The 24,914-nt window shown below is 39.2% G+C and overlaps 1 protein-coding gene and 1 long non-coding RNA gene across 2 annotated transcripts; both read right to left on the reverse strand.

The window, feature by feature from the left end:
* Window positions 1-293: 293 nt before the first annotated feature.
* On the reverse strand, window positions 294-24,271 carry LOC143284246 (uncharacterized). Its single transcript, XM_076590925.1, has 3 exons — window positions 24,061-24,271; window positions 2,890-3,615; window positions 294-1,606 (listed from the first exon to the last, which is right to left on the reverse strand). The coding sequence occupies exons 1-3, from the start codon at window positions 24,122-24,124 to the stop codon at window positions 1,329-1,331; spliced, it is 1,068 nt and encodes a 355-aa protein (XP_076447040.1). The 5' UTR covers window positions 24,125-24,271; the 3' UTR covers window positions 294-1,328.
* On the reverse strand, window positions 19,029-21,838 carry LOC143292808 (uncharacterized). The gene is made up of 3 exons (XR_013056684.1): window positions 21,632-21,838; window positions 21,263-21,334; window positions 19,029-19,691 (listed from the first exon to the last, which is right to left on the reverse strand). It is a non-coding gene; the product is annotated as an uncharacterized LOC143292808 (long non-coding RNA).
* Window positions 24,272-24,914: the final 643 nt, after the last annotated feature.

The following is a 24,914-nucleotide window of genomic DNA, read 5'->3' on the forward strand; positions in this document are numbered from 1 at the left end:
CAGTTCACACTGAACCAACACCACCTACTATATACACAATAAGTAATGCATTAAAGTACACCAAACCCACTTTAGGTGTTCGCAAAACCAAACTACTCTACACACCTGCTACACACATACCATCTCCATGGCTTCTCATCTTTTAGTGCTTTCATTGTTTCCACAGTCAGTCAACACTGACAATACACTGACATATCAATGCACTTCCCTTATTGTGCGCCATGACACTACACCATTTGAACCAAGCATTGTAACCAAAAATAAGAACAAAATCTCTGTAACAAGATAGTAGAGGGAGGGTGGGGGGTGGCTCAAAAGATTCAGGCCAGTACTTCCCTCCACACATTAACCCCCTTTCTTTCCACCAGCCACAAGATCAACTTAAACTGGCTGTCCACTGCCACAAAACATTGTTCCCAACAAAACTAAGTTATCAACATAACATAAAACCATTACAAGTCATGTACTCACAGCCCAACAAGGATTTCCTTGCACCTCACGTCACTGATCAGTCAGTCAGCCTGTCAGTGTTCAGTTCTTCTGGGAGACAGCTAAGAACTGATTGTTGGAGTTTTAACGACCCATTGGCGCCTTCACCCATAAGGTCAAGTTTGTTCGGTTGGGGTTGTTTCTAAGAACTGGCTGTGTTGACTGGTTTTATGAATGTTTTACAGTTTCTTACCAGTTATGACATTTCATAAAGAATGAAAGTGGTATTATACCGACTGCAAAGGTGAATTTACAGGTGAAGCTCGCCTCAGATCGTCTAATCTCACTTCGGTTGATCTGTGGAATAGATCGCAGTGGATCAGGTCATCCATCTTTTCAGACTCATTTGAAGGAGCGTGAGGGGAAGACCTTCCACTCAAACTTTGTCAAAAACTGTTGTTACGTCTGCGAAGAACGTGAATATGTTGCACTGGAGAATCCAAGGCATAACTCAGCAGAATTAGCAATATGTATGTTAATGGTAAAGTGAAATATAAGCCCTAGTATCTATTCCTCGTGATCTAAAGAAAATAAACCAAAAGAAGAAATCACTTCGATCACTTTGGAGAAATTATTATTTGTATGTAAAAATATAAATTGTTATTTAATTGTCAATATATATGTATTTTCTATGCTCGAGATAACCACCTTCATACAGAGTACATGATATATTATTCCCTAAACGAATGACACACATTTCAAAAAGAAAAAAAGCAAAAGCAAAACAAGCAATCCCGAAATAGAAATACGCAGTAACCTCAGTCATAAATCTTGTACAACAAACATAACTTATTTACAGGCATAAGTATTTACTCAGAGTTCACATTTCCCTGGCAGTGTCACAGACGGGGCTGATCAACATGTCTCCAGTACACATCGTTAACATTCCAATCAGGACTGCCTTGTGGTTTCAGTTCCACGCCTGTGCGCGCGTTATGAGGATGGTAGCCCAGATGAACAAGATTGTCGGTCATTTGCTGCATATGAGGGGCAGGACAACCAGAGGCTACCTTCTTGCGTTTCAAGTACATATAGCGCCACTCCATCTCCATGTAAGGCACGTAGACACTGTGGAACAGCTCAGATGAGGTTGCCATTGCTTGACACTCATAGCCTTCTGCAACACAAGTCATGGGAAGATTTCATTGGATGATGATATGCATGTCTGTTGTGATGTTGGGAGTTTCCACATTTCTCTCATTCCTTTCCTGTTTAGATTTTTTGTTGTTGTTTGTTTGTTTGTTTGTTTTTGCTTCGAAGTATTTTTTTTTCCTTTTTTTTACGATTTTTGTGACATTGGGATGATAAATTAAAGCGGAATGGCTGGCGTCCTCAGCATCGCCTAGTCTTGTCTTAATGTTTTTTCTTGTAGATGTGACAGCTTTGTGTTGACGCGGTTGAGCACTTGCATGGTTTGACAGTCCTGATATGGCCCTGTGCGATCGGCTGGACTGTAAGCAACAAGAACAAGAACATCTGATATTATACTATGTTGTTAACAGCGAAACAGAATATTAGTGAGGTCAACATCCTGAACAGTTGGACAAATGAATGTGTAGGCTCATCAAACCAGTTTGCCAATTTGTAAAAAGTTCAAAAGAAGTCAGTATTTGTATTAATAATGAAGCCTTGGTTCGTTTCATCATTTATTATTTGTGTACTTGTTTGATTTTTTTTTTTTTTTTTTACACTCAAGAGGCCCAAGAGAAAACCAGGATACGAAATTCCTCATATAACTTGGCTGAATCCTATATTGACGAAGAAACATCAAAATGCACTGGTGGCTGGTTGGGAGGGGAGGTGGGTCAAGAGAATGCTGAATTTCTATAGTGTCGCTATTTTCATCATTAAGTGAGACCAAATGAAATAATCATTGGAAAGTTTGCTGTGGCTTAGCTGCCTTCCATTGCAAAGTTTGCTGTGGTTCAGATGCCTTCCGTATTCTAAATAGATCTTGCATTCATTAGTCATCCGAATAATTTGGAAGCTGTGGGGAGATGTTTTGAACTATTGATCTATCATCCGAGGAAACAGATGAGTGGCAGGATCTTTCAGTCATTGACAGGAGTGTTTTGCAACATGATTCTTCTTGGTCATGACATATGCCTTGTGCAGAGTGCTGTAAGCATGCAATGCGGTGTCTGGTTCAGCATTCTTCTCACATTATCTATGTATCATGTACTCACCGTCAGTTTTTCAGGTTTTCAATTATAGGTTCTGAGGAAAGTGTGTGTGTGTGTGTGTGTGTGTGTGTGTGTGTGTGTGAGATAGGTAGAGAGAGAGGATGTGTGTGTGTGTGTGTGTGCGCGCGCGCGCACATGCGTGTGTGCGTGCGCGTGCGTGAGAGAGAGAGAGAGAGAGAGAGAGAGAGAGAGCGATATTTGACGAAAACAATATTACCAATATCCATTTTGATGATGGCAGTGGGGGTGTCAATCAGATGAAGCAAGTCATCCAGCACAATGGTCTGTATGGTCTGATGGTCGGGGTTCTTGTCTTCCAACACCTCCGTATTACCTTGGTTGAAGCTGTTGACCAACAGACTGACGTTTATGTGGCTCTTAGTTACAGCGTTATTGAGGACGTGGATCTTGTCTGCAAATCCATTCACCTGGATGCTTTGTATCAGTTTCTTAACGTTTTGTGGAGCGGGTTCCACAGCAATCACTTTGTGGCCCATGGATGCTGCCAGCAAACTGAAGAGTCCGATATTGGCACCAATGTCAATGAACGTGGATTTGGGGTGTATGCGCAGAGCACGCTGCAACGGCTTGATAATATGGGGTTCATAAACTCCTTTAGAAAGCACAGAACCTGAAATGAACTTGTCTTTATGTCGTGGGTGCACACATAGGCGATATGCTGGTCTTGTCTTCATAAGAGTACAGTTGGTGCCATCAGTACCACCTTCCTGGTTTGTTAACGCAGTCTCTGCGTCCACCAAGTTGAAGTAGGCCGGCAGGTTTTTGCTGGGAGTGTGGGCGAGCTTACTCTGGGCCGGTTTTTTCAGCAGAAATTCTTGTGTGGAGGAGCGGAAGCGTGGAGACAGGTTGTACTGCTGCTGATACTGGAACACTCTTTGCACAGCGTACAAACTGAGCAGCAGTAGTAGACATACCGCAAGCCCTGCAATGTGAAAGTCAAAGAAAATGAATGATTTATTCAATGAAAGCCTTAACCCCAGTCTAAGGAGAGTGTTCAGACACAGACAGACAAACAGAAACACAGAGAGAAAGAGCGAGAGAGAGATATATATAATCCTTAGATTGGACAGCTACTTTTGTTATGAAATAATTGAACGGTAACGTCATGGCCTAGATGGGATTAGATATCTACAGATGCGAACATATAAGCATAAGTTGTTTGGATGTTAGTGCAATACCGGTCCTATCTGACCAAGACCGTCATGTTGTGCGTTCACATTTCAGCACATCTCAAGACACACACACACACACACACACACACACACACACACACACACACACACACACGCACAATCGTTTTTATAGCGAACATGGAAGCGTATAGAAGCAACTGTGAGTTGGTGATGATGATCTTCAGGCTCCTTATCTCCTGTTTCTTCTTCTTCTTTGTTCACATATCTATCGCATAAACACGAGGTAATCAATAAATAATGTTTCGAACATCCTGTGGTAAATTTCATTGACATATATATTCATTATAATATATATAAAAAAAAAAAAAAATTTTAAAGAACAGAAAAACAAATGACACAGATCTTTCATAAATGACAGAGCCATAAACGACTCACTAACAGTTCAGCGAGCGATATATTGTGACTGTTATACCAGCTCGATTATGATTATTGCATTTGCCGACAGCATTATTCATTTTCCGAGTAAAAATGAAAAGCAACATTATTATTTCATTAATGATAACAACAAAAGAATTAGAAATATGAAGGCCTTGAACGTCGACCTGAACACATGAGAAGCCGTAGTCTCAGAAAGGTTGGCTTGGAGGCAGATGGTGCAGAAAGGCCTCTCCGAAGAGACGCTCGCCCAGCGTTCTGAGGCAAAGAGACTGAGGAGAAAGGCCCAATGTCAGATAGACAGAACAGCGTCAGACCACCTGTGTGCAGTGTGGGAGGGACTGCCACTCCTGAATCGGCCTGACAGCCACACCTGACGCAAAATCCAGTTTTCCTAGACTGACTCGGACGGACGCCTATCATATCTGACGCCACTACTGAGCTGAATGCTGAGTGAATAGAAAGATGAACTGCAAAGAGTAACTAAGCTAGTGCTCGAATGTACCTTCATGCTCACTGGATACACAGGTGAACATTAACAAAGAAGAACTAAACCTTGTTATCAGCAGAAATGTAGACCAAAACCAAACAGGCTGGATATGATACATATCGAAATGTGCGGTTTTCACACACAGAAAATCTAAACTCTCTCCCCTCCGAACATTCAGTTTAAACTCTCTCTTCCCTCTAAACATTCGGTTAAACATGACTTTATTATCAGAAGAAAATAAAGATATCGCAAACACGTAGAGCAGCAACAAGCCGAAGCTCATAGCGTGCCCTCTGAACACTTCGTTCCGAAAGTAACTGTTGACTACAAACTGAACGAGGAAAGAACAAAGACAAATCGAGATCGAACAAACTATGTATGGTTTGTGACATGAATGTTACAAAACTGGATTTGGATGCAATGTCCAAGATATGTAACAACATCAAAAAATTATTTCTAGCCTTTTCGGGAATATTGAAATAAAAAAGCAAAAATATGCGGGCACTCTTCCATATAAAGGAAAGAGTACATCGGGCGAACGACTAAATATGTTCCGAATACGACATGAATGTCTTGGGTGACTAGTTTAATTTTACTCTCTCGATATGTTAAAATTATTAGTCCGTATCACAGCCTAATATAAGTTTCTGTCTATCATTTACTGGAACACACACACACACACACACACACAATAATAGTTATGAAAGATAATCGAATGAAGTTGACCAATAAAAAGGAAACAACCATTGTGCCCCCATTTTGAAAATGCTGCGTTTTATAGATCAGAGGGCAGTACATTTCTTTGGAGCAAGTGCACTCCAAAACCATAGCAGTGATATGCAGAGCAAAAAACGATGACACTTTGCTATCGGACATAACATGCCGTTGTGACCACGTGTCATTATGACCACATGTCGTTGTGACCACGTGTGACCACGTGTCGTTGTGACCATGTGTCGTTGTGACCACGTGTGACCACATGTCGTTGTGACCACGTGTGACCATGTGTCATAGTGACCATGTCCTTTTGATCTCATGCGTTGTGACTATGATTTTTAATATTTTACCAAAGAGTGGCAGACCTGATACTGCAATAGTTCTCATGTCTGTCCTTCCTTTATTTCGTGTGATGACTGTGTGGACGGCGGTACGTTTTTTTCTTGTATTAATGGGTGTGGATGCACAAGTCTGCTCTGTGTTTTTTTACTCAGTTGTGTAAACAAAGTGAGTCTATGTTTTAACTCGGTGTTCGGGTGTGTGTGTGTGTGGTAAACGTTAACATTGCCATTTTCCCTGCAAATATTTTGTCAACTGACACCAAATTTGGCATAAAAATAGGATAAATTCAGTTCTTTCCAGCCATCTTGTTTAAAATAATATTGCGCCTCTGGGAGTGTGTCCCTTTCCTCCCGTGCTTTTGTTTTCCTCTTCAGCACCTTTCCTTGTCATTTTCTTTGAAGCTCGTCGAAGACTTAGTTCAGCAGTCTTTACAGTGGAATTGAAAATAATATTAAAAAAAAAAAAAACAACGAAAAAAACGACTATACGTGCAAAAAAATGCACCCCCAAGGTTAGGTAGTTTGATTTGTTGTGAATTGTGAAACAAAAAAACAAATAAAACAACAACAAAAAAGTGCTTTAAGGGAAAAGGGGTTACCTTTTACGCCCGAGAATCTGCCATATTATTAAGAATTTCAATTCAAAAAGAAAAACAAAAAAGGGGCAAAAATGGCAAACTTTCGTTTAATTACAGGTTATCCAAAAAATTTGAAATTTTAAAGGATAACAGGGGATTTCGGAAACCAAAACCCCAAGGGGCCTCTGGCGGAATTGAAAAAAAAATAAAAAAGAAAGGGACGGATATAAATCGTTTTGTCCCCAAAAAAATAATTAAGCGGAGAGGAGTGGCGATTTGGTTCATGTGAAAGGCAAGTTTTGAAAAAACATACTAACGGTTCATTCCAACGAACGCAATTTCTTCAAAAATCACAAGCTGGGGGTTTTGAAAAATAGACGGCAAAATGGAGGATTTCTTCACCGTGTTTTCCATTCTTCCCAAATATATACCTTTTGTGTGGAATTGGGGTTTTTGTTTATGTTCATTTATTTTTGGCTCGGAGGATTAAGTTTGAACTGGTCAGAATTCTTCATTTTGTCTTTGGAGTCTGGAACTGTTTTTTTGATGGGGGTCAGCGTGGGGCCTTCAAGCAAGATTGTGAATCTGACATTGGGAGAACAAAATGGAACACTGATTAGGACCGGTACCATTTGGGAAGGCAAAGATTACGTGTTTTAAAGAAAAAGACAGTTCCCCACTCCGGAAATAAAGAGCACTTTGGGGTTTTTCAAATTTTTTTAAATAGGACATAAGAAAAAGGTTTGAAAAATTTTAGCAGCTGGGAAAGGCGTTGCCGGGAATAGAAAAAAAAAATGGTAAACACATGAAAACATAGAGAATGTTTTGCAAATTTTCTTTTTCATGGCAAATCCTTTTGGACCTCAGAACAACCAAAACTCCTCATCCGTTCTCTTGAAGTCAGCGACAAAACCCAAAATTTTAATTGAAAGGAGAAAAATTCCCCCCATTTTGTATGGCGTGGGGCCCAGACACCTTAAAGAACTGCCGACGACAAAAACTGTAAAAAAACCCCTAAAAAACTTGAACCGTGGCCTATTATCAATAGCAGAAAAGTCCATCCTCGCGTAAAACCATTAAAGGGGGTAAGAAACTTTTCGATATGCCCCCATTTGAACCAACTGTTGTGTAAGGATATTGCTGGAACAAATTCCTGTTCGACCAGACAATTGGGCATAGTCATAAAGAGCTCTTAAAGTTAATTGTAGAAAAGAAAAATGTCAGTTCTCCTCAAAACCTCCTGTCAATATAAAACTTTCAAAACCATTTATGTGTTAATGTAAGGAGGGACGTTGTAACAACCACCAGGGACAACCAGGCAACGAACCGGTTTGGGCGATCTTTATAATACCATATGGATTCCTTTCCTAAAACCTTTGATTTTTTTAAAATCAGCAGCAAAAATGGTACATGTTGTTGCCAATGTAACTACAGGAGAAGATAAAAGAGTTTTTTTGGCTGTTGAGTTGATTCAAAATTTTGGTTCCCTTGACCGATTTGTCCGGAAATTTTGAAAGGGCTCAAAAACAAAAAATATAAAATGTTTTTTTTTTTTTTCTTTCTTTTTTTTTTTTTAACCTTTGTTAAATTTTGGTTTTTTCCGTGAGCAACATAATGGACATGTTAAAATGGAAAGGACTTTTTCTTTTCTTTCATTTCCCCTTTGCAAAGGGGGGTATTTTTAAACATCTTAACCAGACAATTTTCCTTTTACCAATTTTGACGTTTTACCAAACATGGTCAATTCAAGGTTCTCAACAAAAACAACAACCACACACCATAAAAATGGGTATTCCTGATTCCCAACTAGCGGTGGCACCCCCCATTTTGACCAGCCCAGGAATTAAAATATTCTAGAGACATACGGAGCAAAAACAAATGGCGCAGGTAAAGTAAGTTAACCACCTTTGTGTATCGAGGGGATTCAGATCGGAAAAACTGATTCCTACTTAAATGGATACATTAAGGATGAGTTTGGAAACATCAAAGGAAAATTTTACTGTTTTCAAATGCAAAAAGGGCCTTTCAGTTTAAAAGAAATTTGTGGCAACCAGTATTTAAAAACGCAGACCACTCTTCCTCTGATAAACAATTACCTCTTTCAGTGTGGATTGCCCACTAGGGACTTGTTAACAAACAAAAGAAAAACTTAAAAAATTAGAAAAAATCAAAATGAACTAAAGCTTGAACCTTTGAAAAACAAAAGACCGCAAGAAAGAAAAACATGCGAAAACCTGTTGTCCTTCTTCCCTTTCGGGTGAGGCCTTCACCAAGTCTAGAAACGGGTCAAGCCTGTTGCATTTAAAAAACCCTTTCAAAATCCTGCATGGAGCTTTCTAAAAACACTAGGAGGGCCTGGTGGAGGATGGGTGGGCAGCAAACAGACACAATCGGGCTAGTATGGTTTTTGCTGATCAGCTGAAGGGCAAACAGGAATGGGAGATCGGGGGGGGAGAAAGGACAATTCAACGATCTTATTTACCCCTTTTCTCCTCTCCTGGGAGCGGATTGTCCGGGTTGGCCTGAGAGGGCAAAAATTTTGATGGGCGGAAGGGGGGCACATTCATGTGGGGGAAAAGGAGGCTCCAAATTCACGGGTGGCCAGTTCACACCAAGCCCAAAATCCGGGTTGGGGGTTCACTGCAAAAAAAATGGAACAGTGTTTGGGAGGGAATGTGTTTGTCCAACTCAGCTAACGATGGAGCTGTGGTTTTCACAGCCCTTGCCAGGGGGCTTCGGAAAACCATAGGGCCAAAACCCAGGCAAGGGGAGTTCTAACCCCGACCAAATGAAGGCCTCTTTCAAAAATTGAAGGTGGAGCAGGGGGCAAAGCGAATGCGCCTTTCAGTAGAAAACTCAAGGCCTCGGGCCCGGGCATGCAGGTGGTTGGGTGGCACCTGACAGACTTGGCTGGTTTTACGCCATAGGGCCCTACATATGGAAAATCCGATGAATCCTTCAAAATTCCGGTCAAAGAACGGTCAAGGCCATCTCACCTCCGAATCCCTCAAGATTAAAGAGATAGGGGGGTGCCATTTTCCCGGGAGGTAGAGCTCGGAAATGGTTTTTGCAAACCAAACCAAATCGGCTTTTCCCCAAACCAAACTTGCGGAAATTGTCTTCCAACGGAACGAGTCCTGGGGGCCTTTCCAATACACAATAGACAGAGCAACACCATTAAAGGGCACTTTTCTTGGGATTCAGAGATCTGTTTTCCTCTCTTCCCAATGTGGCACCTTGTGGGGTTTGTGTTATTTGGGGTTTGTGATCCTGGTGTCCGTATTTTGGTGCTTTGGCATGGCGATTAATTAAAATTAGTAGTTCTTGCACGGCGGTTGTAAAGGTTTGGGGTGAAAGGGGGGTTTTTTGGGGGTGGAAGTTGGGTAAAAGGATGAGTTGGGGAAATAATGGACCTATTGTGGGGAGCAATCAGGATATTGGAACGTATATTTTGTAGCCGTGTACCGAGTGGTTCTAATAGGGGTACGGCACAAAAGACTTAACTAAATGTGATTAATTGAATGAAAGGATAGACAAGATCCCACGCACAGGCCAGGAACATATAGAGGCCAGTCACAAATGGGTTTTTCTATTGTTTTATTTACAATAGTTACATGGAGAAAAACTAAGAGAAGAAGATATCTAGGAGAACTAAGAAGAAGAAGACAGTGCCTGGAATGACACAAACAAATGTCATAAGTACAACATGTCAACACAAGTGAATAGTAAAGCACATGTATACATTTTACATGGAAAAACTATCACTCGGGTTTGGGATACGCAACAACATAATGCATATGTGTGAAGACCAAACGCTGACATCAAATGACATTTAAATAGCTCAGTTAAAGTGATTGAAACAATTAATCCAACACTATCTTGTAATCACAACAGCAGAATACTACACACCTCTTAGAGTACTGAGCACACTGTAGCAGTACAATTGATATCAGCATGTAAAATAATACATGAATAATAAACAAGATAATAGAATCAGTGGCTTTGATATTATACTGGCAAACTGATAGACCAGATAGTAAGTGAAGCACCATCATGGTTTAACCATTAAGTGGTGAATGAACTTTACGCACTCACTAGAACATTCTGGAACAAACTATCTGTGTCCAGAGACGTCACTGACTGTGACGTTAAGAAGAAGCAAATGGAATACTGCTCCGAGCATATGACGACATGGCGATTATTTAGATCAGTCATAGCCGATCTGTGACTAACTTGTCAAAGCAATAACTGAACAAAGAATTAACTGAACAAAGCAATAACTGAACATACTCATATAAACACAAGTACTGTGTCAAATAATACAATTTACAAATCAACACATTCTACACACTAGTACTTACAGCGATACGTAGCGAAGTGTCACTGTTGTGAGAACACACCCGACACACTGCCCGCGACACAGCAAGAGACAAAGAGAGCAGGTGCTGGCCGCGGCTGGCTCGGGTGTGGAAGTGACCACTCATCACCCGCTCAGCCAATTTATACAAATTTAGCGGACCGCAAAGTGCGTCACGTGTGCTTGCAAGCAGATCGTCACTAATCACGGAGAATCCGATGACAATTGTGTTTGTTTAAAGGTGTTCAGTGATAGATTTCTAAATGATTCCTGAACCGATTTACGTCGGATAAGTTGCAAAAGAAAGAGCTCAACACCTACTTTATAATGAGTATAAAATGAAGTGTTGTTTATTTAAGATAAATTTATAATCTTAATTTAAGTCACCTGAACAGGGTCAGTTTTAACGAGCTCGTCACTGAAAATTACAAACTGCGTTAAATCAGTTTCACGTAGGCAAACATAAATGGAATAGATTTAAAGATGGAATTAAGACGATTCTGCCAGTATATAATACTAGTAGTTTACTGATCTGACAAAAGAGCTATTAATTAAATACTGTGGAACAGAAACACAAGTTTGCTCTCAGCCAATGACGTATCGCGACGCGACACTGGTCGAGCAGTCAGCAGGTGGTCTGGCCAGGACAAAAATGATGTAAGCGGAGTGACGTCACACATTCTGTGGCGGGTTATGAGGGAAAACTGTCGTCTGCTGTGGCTTGTGCGTGAATAGTGTTGGAGCAAGCATAGCGCGCTTGGTCACACCTCCCCCCATCTTTTGAAAACCATCGTCCGCGATGGTTAATTAAAAGTAATTCTTGTGAGCAGACTTAGCTGAGCATCAAACAAGAATTATTGGGCAGGTAAGGGAGATAATTTTGCTGATAACTGATAGCTAAGTGAATGTGAAATGACTGCAACATTCTTAGGAACAATACCCTACTTCTATATTCAAAGTGGCTTTAGCCAGGTTAAGTTAAGAGTTTGGACACAGTCAAATGCATCCTAACTTAACTTTGAACAATTTGATTTTGAGAAGGGGTCCCAATTAGGTAAATACACTATGAAGATGTAAAGCATTCATTTGTGTGCCTATCAATCTATCTATCTTATCACTGTCAGACGCACATGTAGAATAGCATACATGTATAAAAGCATTGATTATAAACATACTTTGCAGTGCTAGGACCTTGTGACCAGCTAGATCACAGGTTAAGTTAAGCAAGAAGAGAAGAAAAAAACATAAAACATGAATTTGTGCAGAAATATCTGAAAATGAAAACAAAATTAAAGCATGAACAGGAATTATGAAAATAGCATAATCAGCATTGCTTCAGTTCAGCAAGAATGAAAAACAACATGGGTATAACATCATGACTGTTTTCTTGAAATGTCTCACTGTTCTGGCTGTTAAATGGTTCTTCACCAGTCTCTTCACACAGTCAGTAGTGCCCTGGTTGCCAGTCGTGTGGAGCGCCTAGGTGCAGGATCTGGTGGTAGTGGAGGCGGCTCTGGAACAGCTCGCAGGATTGATGTCCTGGGTGGAGGCATGGGCCTGGTCAGCCACACACCACTGTCACTATCAGTATCAGTGTCTGAGTGTGACACCTTACTGTTCTTGTGGTGCAGTGGGACCGGGTGAGTCGGCGTGACAGCAGGTAGTTGTTGTTGACTGGACCTCTGTGGTGCGGGGCTGATGACAGGTGGAGACAAGTGTGGGACGACAGCATCAGGTGTGATGCTGTGGTGCCTCCGTTGTCTGCGTCTCCTGCGTCTCTGGTTTGGAGCTGGAGTTGGTGTTGGTCCAGGTTGCTCAGTGTGTGCAGGAGCGACACACTGGTTGTGGGCTGGAGCTGCAGGCTGGTGGTCAGCATTCTGTCGCCTGGCCTGGTAGCGTCGCTTGTGGCGACACTGGTGCTCTGTGTGGCCAGACCTCTCACACCAGACACAGTGCGAGGGGTCTGGGGTGTGCTCAGCAGCACAGCGTTGAGGATGAAGTGCTGGTTGTGGAGGAAGTGGGCTGTGTGCTGGCATGGGTGACTGCAGCTGACGTCGCAGGCTGGTGTTCTCAGCTGCGAGTGTGGCCAGCTGGGACTGTAGGCGGACAACAGTGGTGTTGTCTACGCCAGGGCAGATGTTGTAGGTGTGGCTGTCCTCCCGCAGCCATCGCAGGGCCTCCCTCTTCGCTGCCTCGAAGGTGGTGTCAGGGTGGTCACGGATGAAGCGCCTGACATCGCGCCTGAGTGCAGCTGGCTGAAGGCCTCTGGCGAAGGCGTCGCGGAGGATGGCTGGTGGCACCTGCATCACCCCATCTTCGGCCTTGTTGACCTTGGTCCATAGGTGCCGAAGATGGGATGCGTAGTCGATCACCGTCTCCTTGGACTGCTGCTGTCTGTTGAAGAACGCAGTGGCAAGGTCGGTGGCATCTCGCTGCTCTCCCCAGTTCTCCTCAATGATGTGAAGGATCTTGGCTGGGGTGTCCACTTCTGTCGCTGGCAGCCTGACGATCTGCTGGCGACATCGGCCTGCAAGGGCTGATATCAGCCAGAGAGAGGCTGTCGCGTCATCCAGGGGCTGTAGCTGGAGTATCAGTCTGGCCTCACTGATGAAGTCGTCGACCTCACTGCTGCCTTCCTCACCAGATAGCATCGGGAGTTTTGGCAGGAAGTCAGTTGAAGCCATCTTGATGTGGGCGACGTTTCTTCTTGTGGACTTGACGTACCTGCTGCACTGTCTTCTCTCTTCTCCTATGTTAAACTATCCCTATGTGACCGTTAGTGCTACCTCTTGTTCCTGTACGATCCTGGCTCACAGTGCCAAGTATGTGATAGAGTAAGCTTGGCTATGAGCTTTGATTTATTAAGAGATATAGAGAACTAGCACATCCTATGCTCACAGCGCCAAGTTGAAACAAGGTACACTTGGTGGTAAAGGGCTGTGGTTTAGGGATGGATTGAATTTGGTTAAAAGAACTGAAACCTTAAAGGGAATAATTGGACCTATGTTGTGATGGATCTTTATCCTGTCGGCGACGCCACTTTTGTAGCCGTGTACCGAGTGGTTCTAATAGGGGTACGGCACAATTAATTAATTAATTAAATACTGTGGAACAGAAACACAAGTTTGCTCTCAGCCAATGACGTATCGCGACGCGACACTGGTCGAGCAGTCAGCAGGTGGTCTGGCCAGGACAAAAATGATGTAAGCGGAGTGACGTCACACATTCTGTGGCGGGTTATGAGGGAAAACTGTCGTCTGCTGTGGCTTGTGCGTGAATAGTGTTGGAGCAAGCATAGCGCGCTTGGTCACATATATATATATATATATATATATATATATATATCTTTGTATATATGTGTGTGGAGATATGGGCATATGTGTGTGTGCTTGTACAAGTAAGTGTTCATCTGTGTGTGTGTGTGTGTGTGTGTGTGCCGTGGAAGCTGTGATACGTAGACTAGAAATGAGTGTGTGGAGGAGGGGGGTAGAGGAGGTGCAGGGTAATGTGTGTGGTGTGTGTGTGTGTGTTGGAGCTCATGTACGTTTATATGTATTTGACTGTGCTTTCATATCTCTGAAACTGCATGTTCGGTGCATATCGGTTATGCATGTGTGGGTGTATATGTGAATGTGTGTCTTCATGTTTTACATCTATTTGCTTATTTATCTTTTTTTTTTTCTTCTTTTTTTTTTTTTTTTTACTATATAGTTATTATTTATTTCTTTCTTTGTGTAAGCTTATCTATCATTTATTCACCTTTTTTTTTTCCTCAAGGCCTGACTAAGCGCGTTGGGTCACGCTGCTGGTCAGGCATCTGCTTGGCAGATGTGGTGTAGCGTATATGGATTTGTCCGAACGCAGTGACGCCTCCTTGAGCTACTGAAACTGAAACTGAAACTATACCAAGTTAACATATGGTGAATGTTTTCTAATAATAGTAAACAGAATTCTTCTTTTTTTTAACTAATTAATTATGTCAAGTTATCATGAAAAAATAATGCAAATACATATCATTTGTTGGGCACTGCTTCTTTTTGCTAAATAAAAAGTACCCCAAAAGAAAAAGAAAATCGAGTCAGGGGTTTTCAGTGAGCAGGTTTTTGTAATAACACCAGTTGGCAGAGAATTCATTTAGTCTAAAATTTATACTTGCTATGTGCTTTTCTATTTTGTATCTATAGGCAAGTAGTGTTCTAAATATATTCAAGTCAGGCTGACTGTTATCCCGTTTACACTTATAAATGTAGGATTTAGCTACCAGAATAATAAAATCAAATACCACATAAGTTTTGATGTTCCCACCACATCCAAACAAAACCAGGTTTTCAGTTAATCTCAAATTTGATGTTAATTCACAAGTTTCATTAAACATAGTCTGAATACGTTTCCAAAAACACTGTGTAACTTGGCATTTCCAAAAGATATGATCAATACTGTCTTTTTCAGTATTAAAAAAATTACAGTTATTGTCATTCATTATTCCCATTTCTTTAAGGATTACATTTGTTACCAAAATTCTATGGATTATTCAAATCTGAAGCCATTTTGAATTGATATCTCTAATTTGTTTTCCTTTAAGGAAACATTCCTTCCATTTGATTTCTTGCAGTAATTTTTCTTCCCACTTCCTACAACATCTGGGCTCTGGTCCACTATCACACATGATGTTGTAATACAGTTGTGTTCCTTTTTTTAAAAAAAAAAACACCAGAATGTAGTGTTTGCAATGCAGTGTTTTTTCTCTGCTATGGTATTAACATTTATAGATATGTTACACTTTTGTATGAAATTTTTTAACTGGCATTTTTATTCCAGTAAAGGTCACAAAATGAATTGTTAAATCACATTTTTGTCTGAATTCTGTAAAAGATAAAAATTGTCCATTCTCTCCAATAAAGTCAGCAACTTTTTAAATACCTTTTTCAATCCAATTTTTGTAAGAGAGAATACTCTGACCAACTCTTTTTCTTTTGCTAAAGAGAATGGGTTCAGTAAGCATCTGACTAGGATTCTGTATTTCAGTTTTATAATAAAATTTATCATATGCATTAAGAACTTCAGTCCAAAATTTATTTTTTTGTTTTATATATTCCTAATATCTTTGGTCCATAATCTTCCATATTATCAATAAATAAAAATTCTCTAATGCTATATTTTTCCATTTACAGTTTGTCTCTTTAATTTTTCTAAGCCATGTTAGTTTTAAAGAGTGCAAATATGTTTTCTATTCAGGAAATTTTAAACCACCGTTACTTATATTTTTTATTACCGTTTTTCTATTTATTCTATCCTGTTTATTGTTCCATACGAAAATATAGCACCTTTTTTGCAAATCATCTATAAAATCACCAGGGGGATTAGGAAGCAATAACCATAAATAAATTAATTTTGACAGGATAAGTGATTTAAGAACTGCAACTCTGCCAAGTGGTGTTATTTGTCGTCTGGTCCATATCTTAAACAGTGATTTTATTTCTGTTTATTTTTCATTGTAATTCACGTTTTCGCAATCTTTTAGATCGTTAGTAAACCAAATACCAAGCACTTTGAATCTAGGGGGATTCCATTCTATGCCTAGGTGTTGCATGTGTCTTGTCTTTGACCTCTTTTTGCATCTGAACCACACTACATTTGTTTTTCCAGCATTCATGTGTAACCCAGATTTTGCTCCAAAATTCCTTATTACTGATATACACATTTCAAATGATTTTTTATCATCTTCTAAAGTAAACTCTGTATGATCTGCATATTGGGATATTTTATGTTCAATATTATTTATTACAATGTCTTAAATATCTTCATTTTCTCTAATCATTATTGCAAGAATTTCTTCAGACAGAATAAAAAGATAAGGAGAGATTGGGTCACCTTGTCTACATCCTCTATTGACAGAGAACCATGTGGATGCATGTCCATTAGTAATTACAGTTGACTTAGTATTAGTGTAAAAGGTTCTAATCCAATTGTTTATGCTTTCCCCCAAACCAAAAGCTTTGAATACCTTAAACATAAAGTTCCAATCTAACGAGTCGAAAGCCTTTTCAAAATCTATATTCAACAGCAGGCCTGGTAGATTCTTACAATTTAGGTACTCTGTCAAATCATAAATTAATCTAATATTGTCTCCTATATACCTCCCAGAAACAAAACCAGTTTGATCACCATTAATCAGAGTAGGTAATAGTCTTTATTCGGTTAGCTATGCATGTTGATCCTATCTTATAAACAGTATTTATGAGGGATATTGGTCTCCAATTTCTTATGTCTTCTCTTGCTTTGTCTCCTTTTGGAATACAAATTATAATGCCTTCTTTTTGTGTTGGAGTGAGTTCACCTTTTGAATATGCTGTATTAGAGCTCTGACAACAAAGGGTCCTATCCTGCCCCAAAACACTTTGAAAAATTCTTCAGAGAATCCATCTGTTCCTGGGCTTTTCGAATTTTTCATTTTTCTTAAAGCCTCACATGCTTCTTCTAAATTTATTTCCCCTTCTAATTTGTTGGCTTCTTCAGTGTTTAATTTTGGCATGTTCCTAAAAACGTGACCTATTTCACACTGTTCAACATCGCTTTCCCTGTAAAGCTGTTCATAAAATCCTTTAACATGATTTGATATATCCCTTCGTTCAGTAATAACCGAATCATTTTTATCAATAAGTTTGGTCATACATTTACTTATATAGTGTCTTTTCTCTAAATTACAAAAAATATTTTGATATCTGCTCTCCTTCGGCTATCCATCTAACCTTTGAACGAAGGAGTACTTCTATTCTTTTCTTACGAAGGATTACGAAGAGTTAAGATTTTCAAAATCTTCCTGTGTTTTAATTTCTTTCTTCTCTAAAATGTATATATCTGCATCAAGTTCCCGTTCTTCCTGATTTGCTTTCCTTTTTTTTTTCATTGATGCATAGACTATTGTTTTTGACCTGATTTTCATTAACAGAAAATCTAAAAATACATCATCTGATATCAAAAACTGGATCTCACTCCTGGGGATATTTGGAATCGATTTTCTATCATACGGATACAGAGCACATTCTTCTATTAAACAGACACAGACACACACACAGACACACACAGACACACACACACAGATATGTATATATATATATATATATATATATATATATCTTATGCATAAATGTTCTCTCTCTTTTGACAAACTAGCCACCATACACATTGAATATCTTCCTTTTCAGGGAGTGAGTAACTTCAAAGGCACTTCACGCCGCATTCGAGGCATGTGAGCGCACTGCTTCTATGGTCGTCCCATCGTGTAAGAAGTAGCGCATGGACAATTTTAAAAAATCAATTTTTGGTTATTTTCTACCATTTTATCACGGTTGACTTTATACAAAGGCATTATCATTATGCATACAAAAAAAACTTCTTGTTGACGCAAAAAAAAAAGCCGTAGAAAGGAATTTCCTTGTTGAAAGTTATTATTAATGGACTGTAAGTATTTTGTTCGGTCAGTCGTTTACAGTCCAAATCAGTTACTTGAGCACTGTTTGGAAAGAAAAGAAAAAAAGAGGAGACAGAATAGTAGGCTGCTATTCCATTTTTTTTTCTTTTCATGAAACAAAAAATCCTTTGTAATTAGTTCCTGTAACTGTTATCTAAGTATATGTAGTAATGGGGTTTATGTAATAAAACAAATGAAAATACTGTATTTGTTGGTGGCGGCAGTGAAAATTTAAATATTCATTACAATGACTGAAATGTGATTTTTGGCAAACAACAAGACAATATATGAAAAACAAAAAAAAAGAGTAAGTGAATATCTTGATTGGTTCTGAAGATATTCCATTTTAAAGATGTGACGATGTGTACATGCTGTTAGTACTTAATATTTTCACATTTTCACAGTCATACTGTACTGTCCATGAGGGTACTGTAATGAAAACTCATATACTTCTAAAAACCATATGATAATGGCATATTGCACAAGAAAAAAATAACACTTCAGCAGCAAAGAAATTGGAAAATATGCCTGTCAAAGTAGGGGGAAATAGAAAATCAAGACATGTCAATCTGCACAGAATAGCAAATTTGAAGGTCTACAGCACTGAAAAGAATAGACAGTTGCATTTCATAATAAAATATCTTGCAGAATACATCACAAAAAGTGCACTGAATTATTTTCAGGCAGGATAATTAACTGAATTTTAAGTATCAAGAGTCTCAAACTTTGAAAAATCTTCAATTTGACCAGCGGAAAAAAGACTGTTTATTGGGGTAGCATGCTGCAAAGATGAATATTTCAGTAACTGTCACAAGTAGGACCAGGAAATTTTGTGTGTGTGTTAAGTGAAATGTCAGCTTTCAAAATAAATTAAAATCAATCTTAAAACTTCCATCTAAAGTTGGCAGAAAAGGAATGATACCCGATTTTCTCATAAATAAGGGTGCACGTTGTGGATGAGACTTCTTCAAAATTTTTGTTTTTGAAAAAATATTGAAGTTACAGCCACAATAAGTTACCAGTGGTCTTGGCTGATCAGCTTCTGCAAAATTACTGCAAATTTTTAAACAAATGCAACTTGAGAGCATTGTACAGAATGGGTAGGTTGATGGGGCATTCCACGACAAAGGTTCCCAAGAGGGAGCAAATATTACCAAGTTGCTAGCAAAAATGACAGATATATGAATCTGTTTTCTTCCAGCTCTCTAGCTTTTTCTTCCATCCATGAACCCAGTCATGCATTTCATTGTAGAAGAACCACAATAAATAAGAAATAAAAGGTGGATGATTCATCTTTATTTCTTCACAAAATGGCATTTGATTCACGAGAGAAAATGCACACCAAAAAATCTCTTTTTTGGCACTCACAGGTTTCCTGGTATCAGCAATAACATGCTGCTCGCTACCTGAGCTGTTCATACTGGCCTTTTTGGATCACTGAATAGGTCTTGCATGCCCTGCCATGAGCAGCCCTTTCTGCAACATGTTAGATACACAGATCAGCTCATAAGAAAGAACAAATGTTATATTCAATTTAAAACATACAACCAAAAACAGAGCTCTCAGTTTAATATATGTTTAGGATTTTGTCAATTTCGGTGTGTTTTGAGTGGGAGGAAAACACTGTGATAACAGAATTATAAAATGGCATACTAACAGGTAAGTATGCATTCAACAGCAACACAAAATTCACTGCACTGAACTATTTGGCTGCATTTACCTTTCACACAATAACTCAAATTGCAGCAACAACTTATGCTTTGACAACTGAGGCTGAAGTTTTGGGGGTCTGTCCTTTCCAGTTGCTGACAAGAGCTTTGCCATCTACATGTACTGTTCAACTTACGTGTCTTTGTTGCATGCGATTATTTACTCAGATATTTCCACTTCAGGGTACTACATTTCATGATCGAGATGAATGTATTACTAAATGTCTTAGGTATATATGATTACTAAATATTGAATATTTTATTGTTAATATGCACATCATACTTAGTATCTTATTCTTTGATATATATTTTGTGTACTCACCTTTATTTGTGTGTGTATGTGAGAATGCATGTCTTAGATATATATATATATCAAAGTGAATATTTCATTCACAATATGTGCATGGTATTTTGCATTTTATCATTTCATGAATTATCTCTTTGTTTCCTGTTTCATGCAGTCGAGATGCACAGCATATCATGGGTTACATGAACACACACACACACACACACACACACACACACACACACACATTATACTCTTAATTGCTGGATCCCAGATAGTGTTATATAGTTTGACTGAACCTGATCTGCAGCTTAGGCTATGGGTATTATTGTACTGATTTTCTTTTTACTAATTTTAGTTTGTTAAAAATTGGTGTTAATTTTTTTAAGAAACAGGATGTTGACTGCACTGTTCAAATTAATCATATATCTCTTCACATTACACTTTTTTCATACTCAGACATACATACATACACATACTCACAAGCATACATGTGCAAATGCAAACTCTCTCTCTCTCTCTCTCACTCACACACACACACACACACACACACACCTACTCCACTGACAGGAAAGAAATGGGGAAGGGGGTGACAGGAGGGAGGAGGTGGTGGGTTATATCACTGTCAGCAGTCAGGGATTCTAAGCCGGAGCAAGTTGTCAGTGATTTGGCTCTGTGCCAAGTTTGCCACAACCATTGACAACCCCCTCCCCTCTCCTTATCATTGGTGGGAGATACTCAGAGACAAGTGAGGAGAATGATTATACAACTCTAAGCAAATTATTAAAGTGAAGTTTGCAGAGGAGAGAGGTTGGGGGATGGGGGGGCCGGGGGGGGGGGGGGCAGGGGGTTAGTATGAATTGGTGTTCTTGTTCTATTTGGAATGTGAGAGCATAGTATCTATCTGTCTGTATATATTAATACAAAGTTCCACAGCTATCGAAGCAGAAAGCAACTAGAATATCAGACTTTTGTGTGATGTTGAATGAAATGCTCATTTTATGGAAAAAGAAACTACATTACAATTTTTTACTCACTTATTTAACACTCACCGAGTCTGTAGCAGACGACGCTAATGCTGTCCCGAGCACTTCCGGTTTTAGACCCAGGTAATATTTTGCTTACTAAAACAAAAATCAATCAAATATTAGTAATTGGAATTCATGGGCTCCGTTTTAACATGTCCATTTTTCATTCTGTATCAATAGTTTTTGTGTGTTTTACTCATAAAAAATTAAATCGTGTTCCGATTGAAACACGGTGTCACGTTACGAAAACACTGATGAAATAGATCCAAGCTGCTCAGTTACTGACATCAGGATCAAAATCCTGATTAAAAGAATTTCAGCTCAATATTGTGCATGAAAGTGCTAAAGACATTCGTTTTCAAAAATAATATAAAACTTACCGATGAAACTTACGATTTTCTGGAGAAACAATGCCATTTTTGTGTTAGATGAAGTGCCGCTCTCCTGTGTCGAATGTTGATTGGGCCGACGCAACTGACGAAGAGGGGTACCTGCTTTTGAATCGCTTGAGCAAATTGCTCATGGATCAAAAATCTTAGTTTCGGATACCATTGAAATCAGCAGAAAATACTCTTTACCGCTCATACAGTAGATTTTGTAGATTTTGAAAAAGCCTTTGATAATGTTTGGCACGATGCCCTGTTCCTAAAGTTGAAAAGAATGGGCATAACTGGAAAATGCTTTGATATAATTAAAGACATGTATGATAATTCCAAAATTCAAATAAATTCACACGGAGGTCTCAGCACAGAAATAACTGTACAGAAGAGTGTACAACAGGGCAATACACTAAGCCAAACTTTATTTAATATTTTCATAGATGATATTGTAAAATCTATGGAAAGTAACGATTCTCCAAAATTCAATGCTGTTTCACCCAGCAATGTACCATGTTTACTTTATGCTGATGATCTGGTTATTCTGTCTTTAACAAGAAAAGGATTGCAACAAACATTACATAATTTGAACACATATTGCCATAATTGGGGATTAAAAATTAATAGAGAAAAAACGAAAGTGGTAATCTTTACAAGATCTGACCCAAAAGTACAAATATATTTCTACTGTGGGGAAGATATAATACAAGCAGCAGAAGAATATAAATATTTAGGAGTTATATTCCACAAAAGTGGAAGTCCGATAAGAGCACAGGAACACCTAACAAGCAAACAAAGCATTGCATACTTTACAAAGAACATTCAGAACTATTAACATCAATCCAGGTACCATATCTAAACTATATGATACTTTGATAACGCCAATATCGATTTATGGGGCGGAGGTATGGTTACCTTACCAAGTCAAACCGGATGATTCTTTCAATTTAGCACATCTTTTTGACGACTGCTTATCAAATAAGTTTCCACATGAAAAATTACACATTAAATTCTGTAAGCAATTACTTGGAGTACACAAAAAAGCTATGGTGCTTCCTGTGTTAGGTGAACTGGGCAGATTCCCAATAAGTTTAAAGATAATGTGCCAAATTATTACATATTGGATTCACATTATTCAATTACCAGAAACTTCCCTCATCAACAAAATATATAAGTCCATGTACCAACAAGAAAATACAACTTCTCCATGGTTGGTTTTTGTTAAAAAGATACTCGAAATTATAGGCCTTGATCACATTTGGAAAAATCAATTCACATTCAGCGTACATAGACTGAAATAAGTCGTGTATAAAAAAAATTAGAAAATGAATATTTCAAATACTGGAAAGATAAAAGAGAAAAAACATTAAAGCTAAAATTTTACAATACGATTGTAGCAGAGTACAAAACTGAAACCTATCTTTTAAATATATCAGATACAAAACACAGACAAGCTTTAACCAAACTCAGAATAAGCGCGCATGACCTAATGATTGAGAAAGGTAGATATTTAAATATTCCACAAGAAGACAGATTGTGCAACAAGTGTAACATCCTGGAAGACGAAATCCATCTTCTTGATCATTGTATGAAAATTAATATAAAACCTTAAGGCAACAATTTTTAAAGGATATTCAAAATTCGAATAACACAGGACATATTCCCAGTCAGGTGATGCTAACAGATGATGAATACATGTATATACAAACAAGATTGGGAAAATTTGTTTATGAATGCTGCTGCAATTTACTGCATTAACTGATTGATTGTGTGTTTTTCATTCGTTCATTCATTTACCATTGCATTTGTGTCTTATAAACCTTACGGTTTCATGACAATAAAATATATTCTATTCTATTCTATACAGTATCACGTAGGGTCAGATTTCTTTTTCGAACTGCGCGAGGCGTTGAAAGATAGCCGAAAACTTCCCGTAACTTTGCGCTCAGATCTAACTACCCTACTTCGCCCAAGGCTTGGAAAAAAACACACGAAAGTTCTCCTTGAACTTTCGCCTTTCACGGCTCCCAGTTTTTCGAACAGTAACCAATGAATGGAAAACAACGGATGCGATTTTTTCCACTATGTGGTTGAAACTAACTGTGTCGCGCTCAGAAAGATGCAGGCCTCCATTGAACAAGGATCGCTATTTCGCGTTACAGTACACTTCTTTTTCTTCCATCCGCGAACTCATTCACGCATTGCATAAAGCAAACACAATAAAAATTTAAAATATGGATGATAAATAATTATTTCAGTTGGATAGTTTTTCACAAAATGAAATCAAGTTTGAGAAAATGCACTTCAAAATTAGTCATTTTTTTTAGGTTTCCCGGCATCGGCCATGGGGGCTGCCGCTACCTAGTATTTGTCTCTCACCACCGCTAACAATGGATCAGGATCAGAAACTATTGTATTTTTCCTTCATACTAGCTCAAACCTTACCTCTGCAGAGTAGTTTCTTAGCTGAAATCATGCTGGCGCTGCGTACCTTTAGAAGAACGAACATGACTCTGACAAAATGGCAACTCGTCTCTTGTCAACAAAGCACACAGTTGGCCAAGCGCGAGGTGTATTATGGGATGTCTTTTAACGAAAAGGACTCCCAACTTCAGACGGGAAAAAAGTGTGTGCTTGTGGCAGTGTTTGTGGTGTCTGGGCGTTAGTGCTGGGCTGGGTGGGGTTTTCTAGTCCGCTCGCATATAGAGCGTGACAATTTGGTGGAGCGTGACAATTTGGTGGGGTACGTTAGGTTAGAGTGGGAGGGGGGTGGGTGTAATCGTTTTGTCTGTTACCTGTGTACATATCCTGTTCCCATTTGACGTTCTATGATCTCTGATTAAAATTGTGCTGTGTGTCGCCTGAAAGATTTTCAGGTGAAGTTGTATTGGATGGAAATACCCATTGAACGGATTGGTCATTATTCAGGCGGGATTGTTTTGCTGTTTGTTTCATTTGTGTGATTGGTTGTTTGTTCGTTTGGTTTTTTATCTGATTTTCTCCAATTTTTGGTGGAAAAAAAATGCCCACTCGGCGACAAATGGCTGCAGCCGCCACTCCCGAGTCAAAGTCCCAGAGGGACAGGGCTAGTGGTTCCAACCCCACTCCTGATGGGGATAAGCCAGATTTGCCTGGGTGGATCCAGGGTCAAATGAAATACCTCAGCCCTGACAGTCCTAATATGGATAAAGATAAAGGAAGATCTATTCCTCTTTCCCAAGACCCGTACGCTAAGTTTAAAGCCATGGGTGCTGACATGGGCTTGACTGGTGAGGCCCTTGCGCGGTTTGTGGTTGATG

This window comes from Babylonia areolata, chromosome 1, assembly GCF_041734735.1.
Source record: "Babylonia areolata isolate BAREFJ2019XMU chromosome 1, ASM4173473v1, whole genome shotgun sequence".
Lineage (NCBI taxonomy): Eukaryota > Metazoa > Mollusca > Gastropoda > Neogastropoda > Buccinidae > Babylonia > Babylonia areolata.

Bases quoted from the DNA above. Each gene is read 5' to 3' on its own strand.
- LOC143284246 (XM_076590925.1), bottom strand. From the start codon at position 24,124: ATGTTCGTTCTTCTAAAGGTACGCAGCGCCAGCATGATTTCAGCTAAG. The intron at 3,616-24,060 runs GTAAGGTTTGAG...TTCACATTGCAG, and splicing joins TAAGAAACTACTCTGCAGAG to GGCTTGCGGTATGTCTACTA. The intron at 1,607-2,889 runs GTAATATTGTTT...CTTGTGTTGCAG, and splicing joins CATCATCAAAATGGATATTG to AAGGCTATGAGTGTCAAGCA.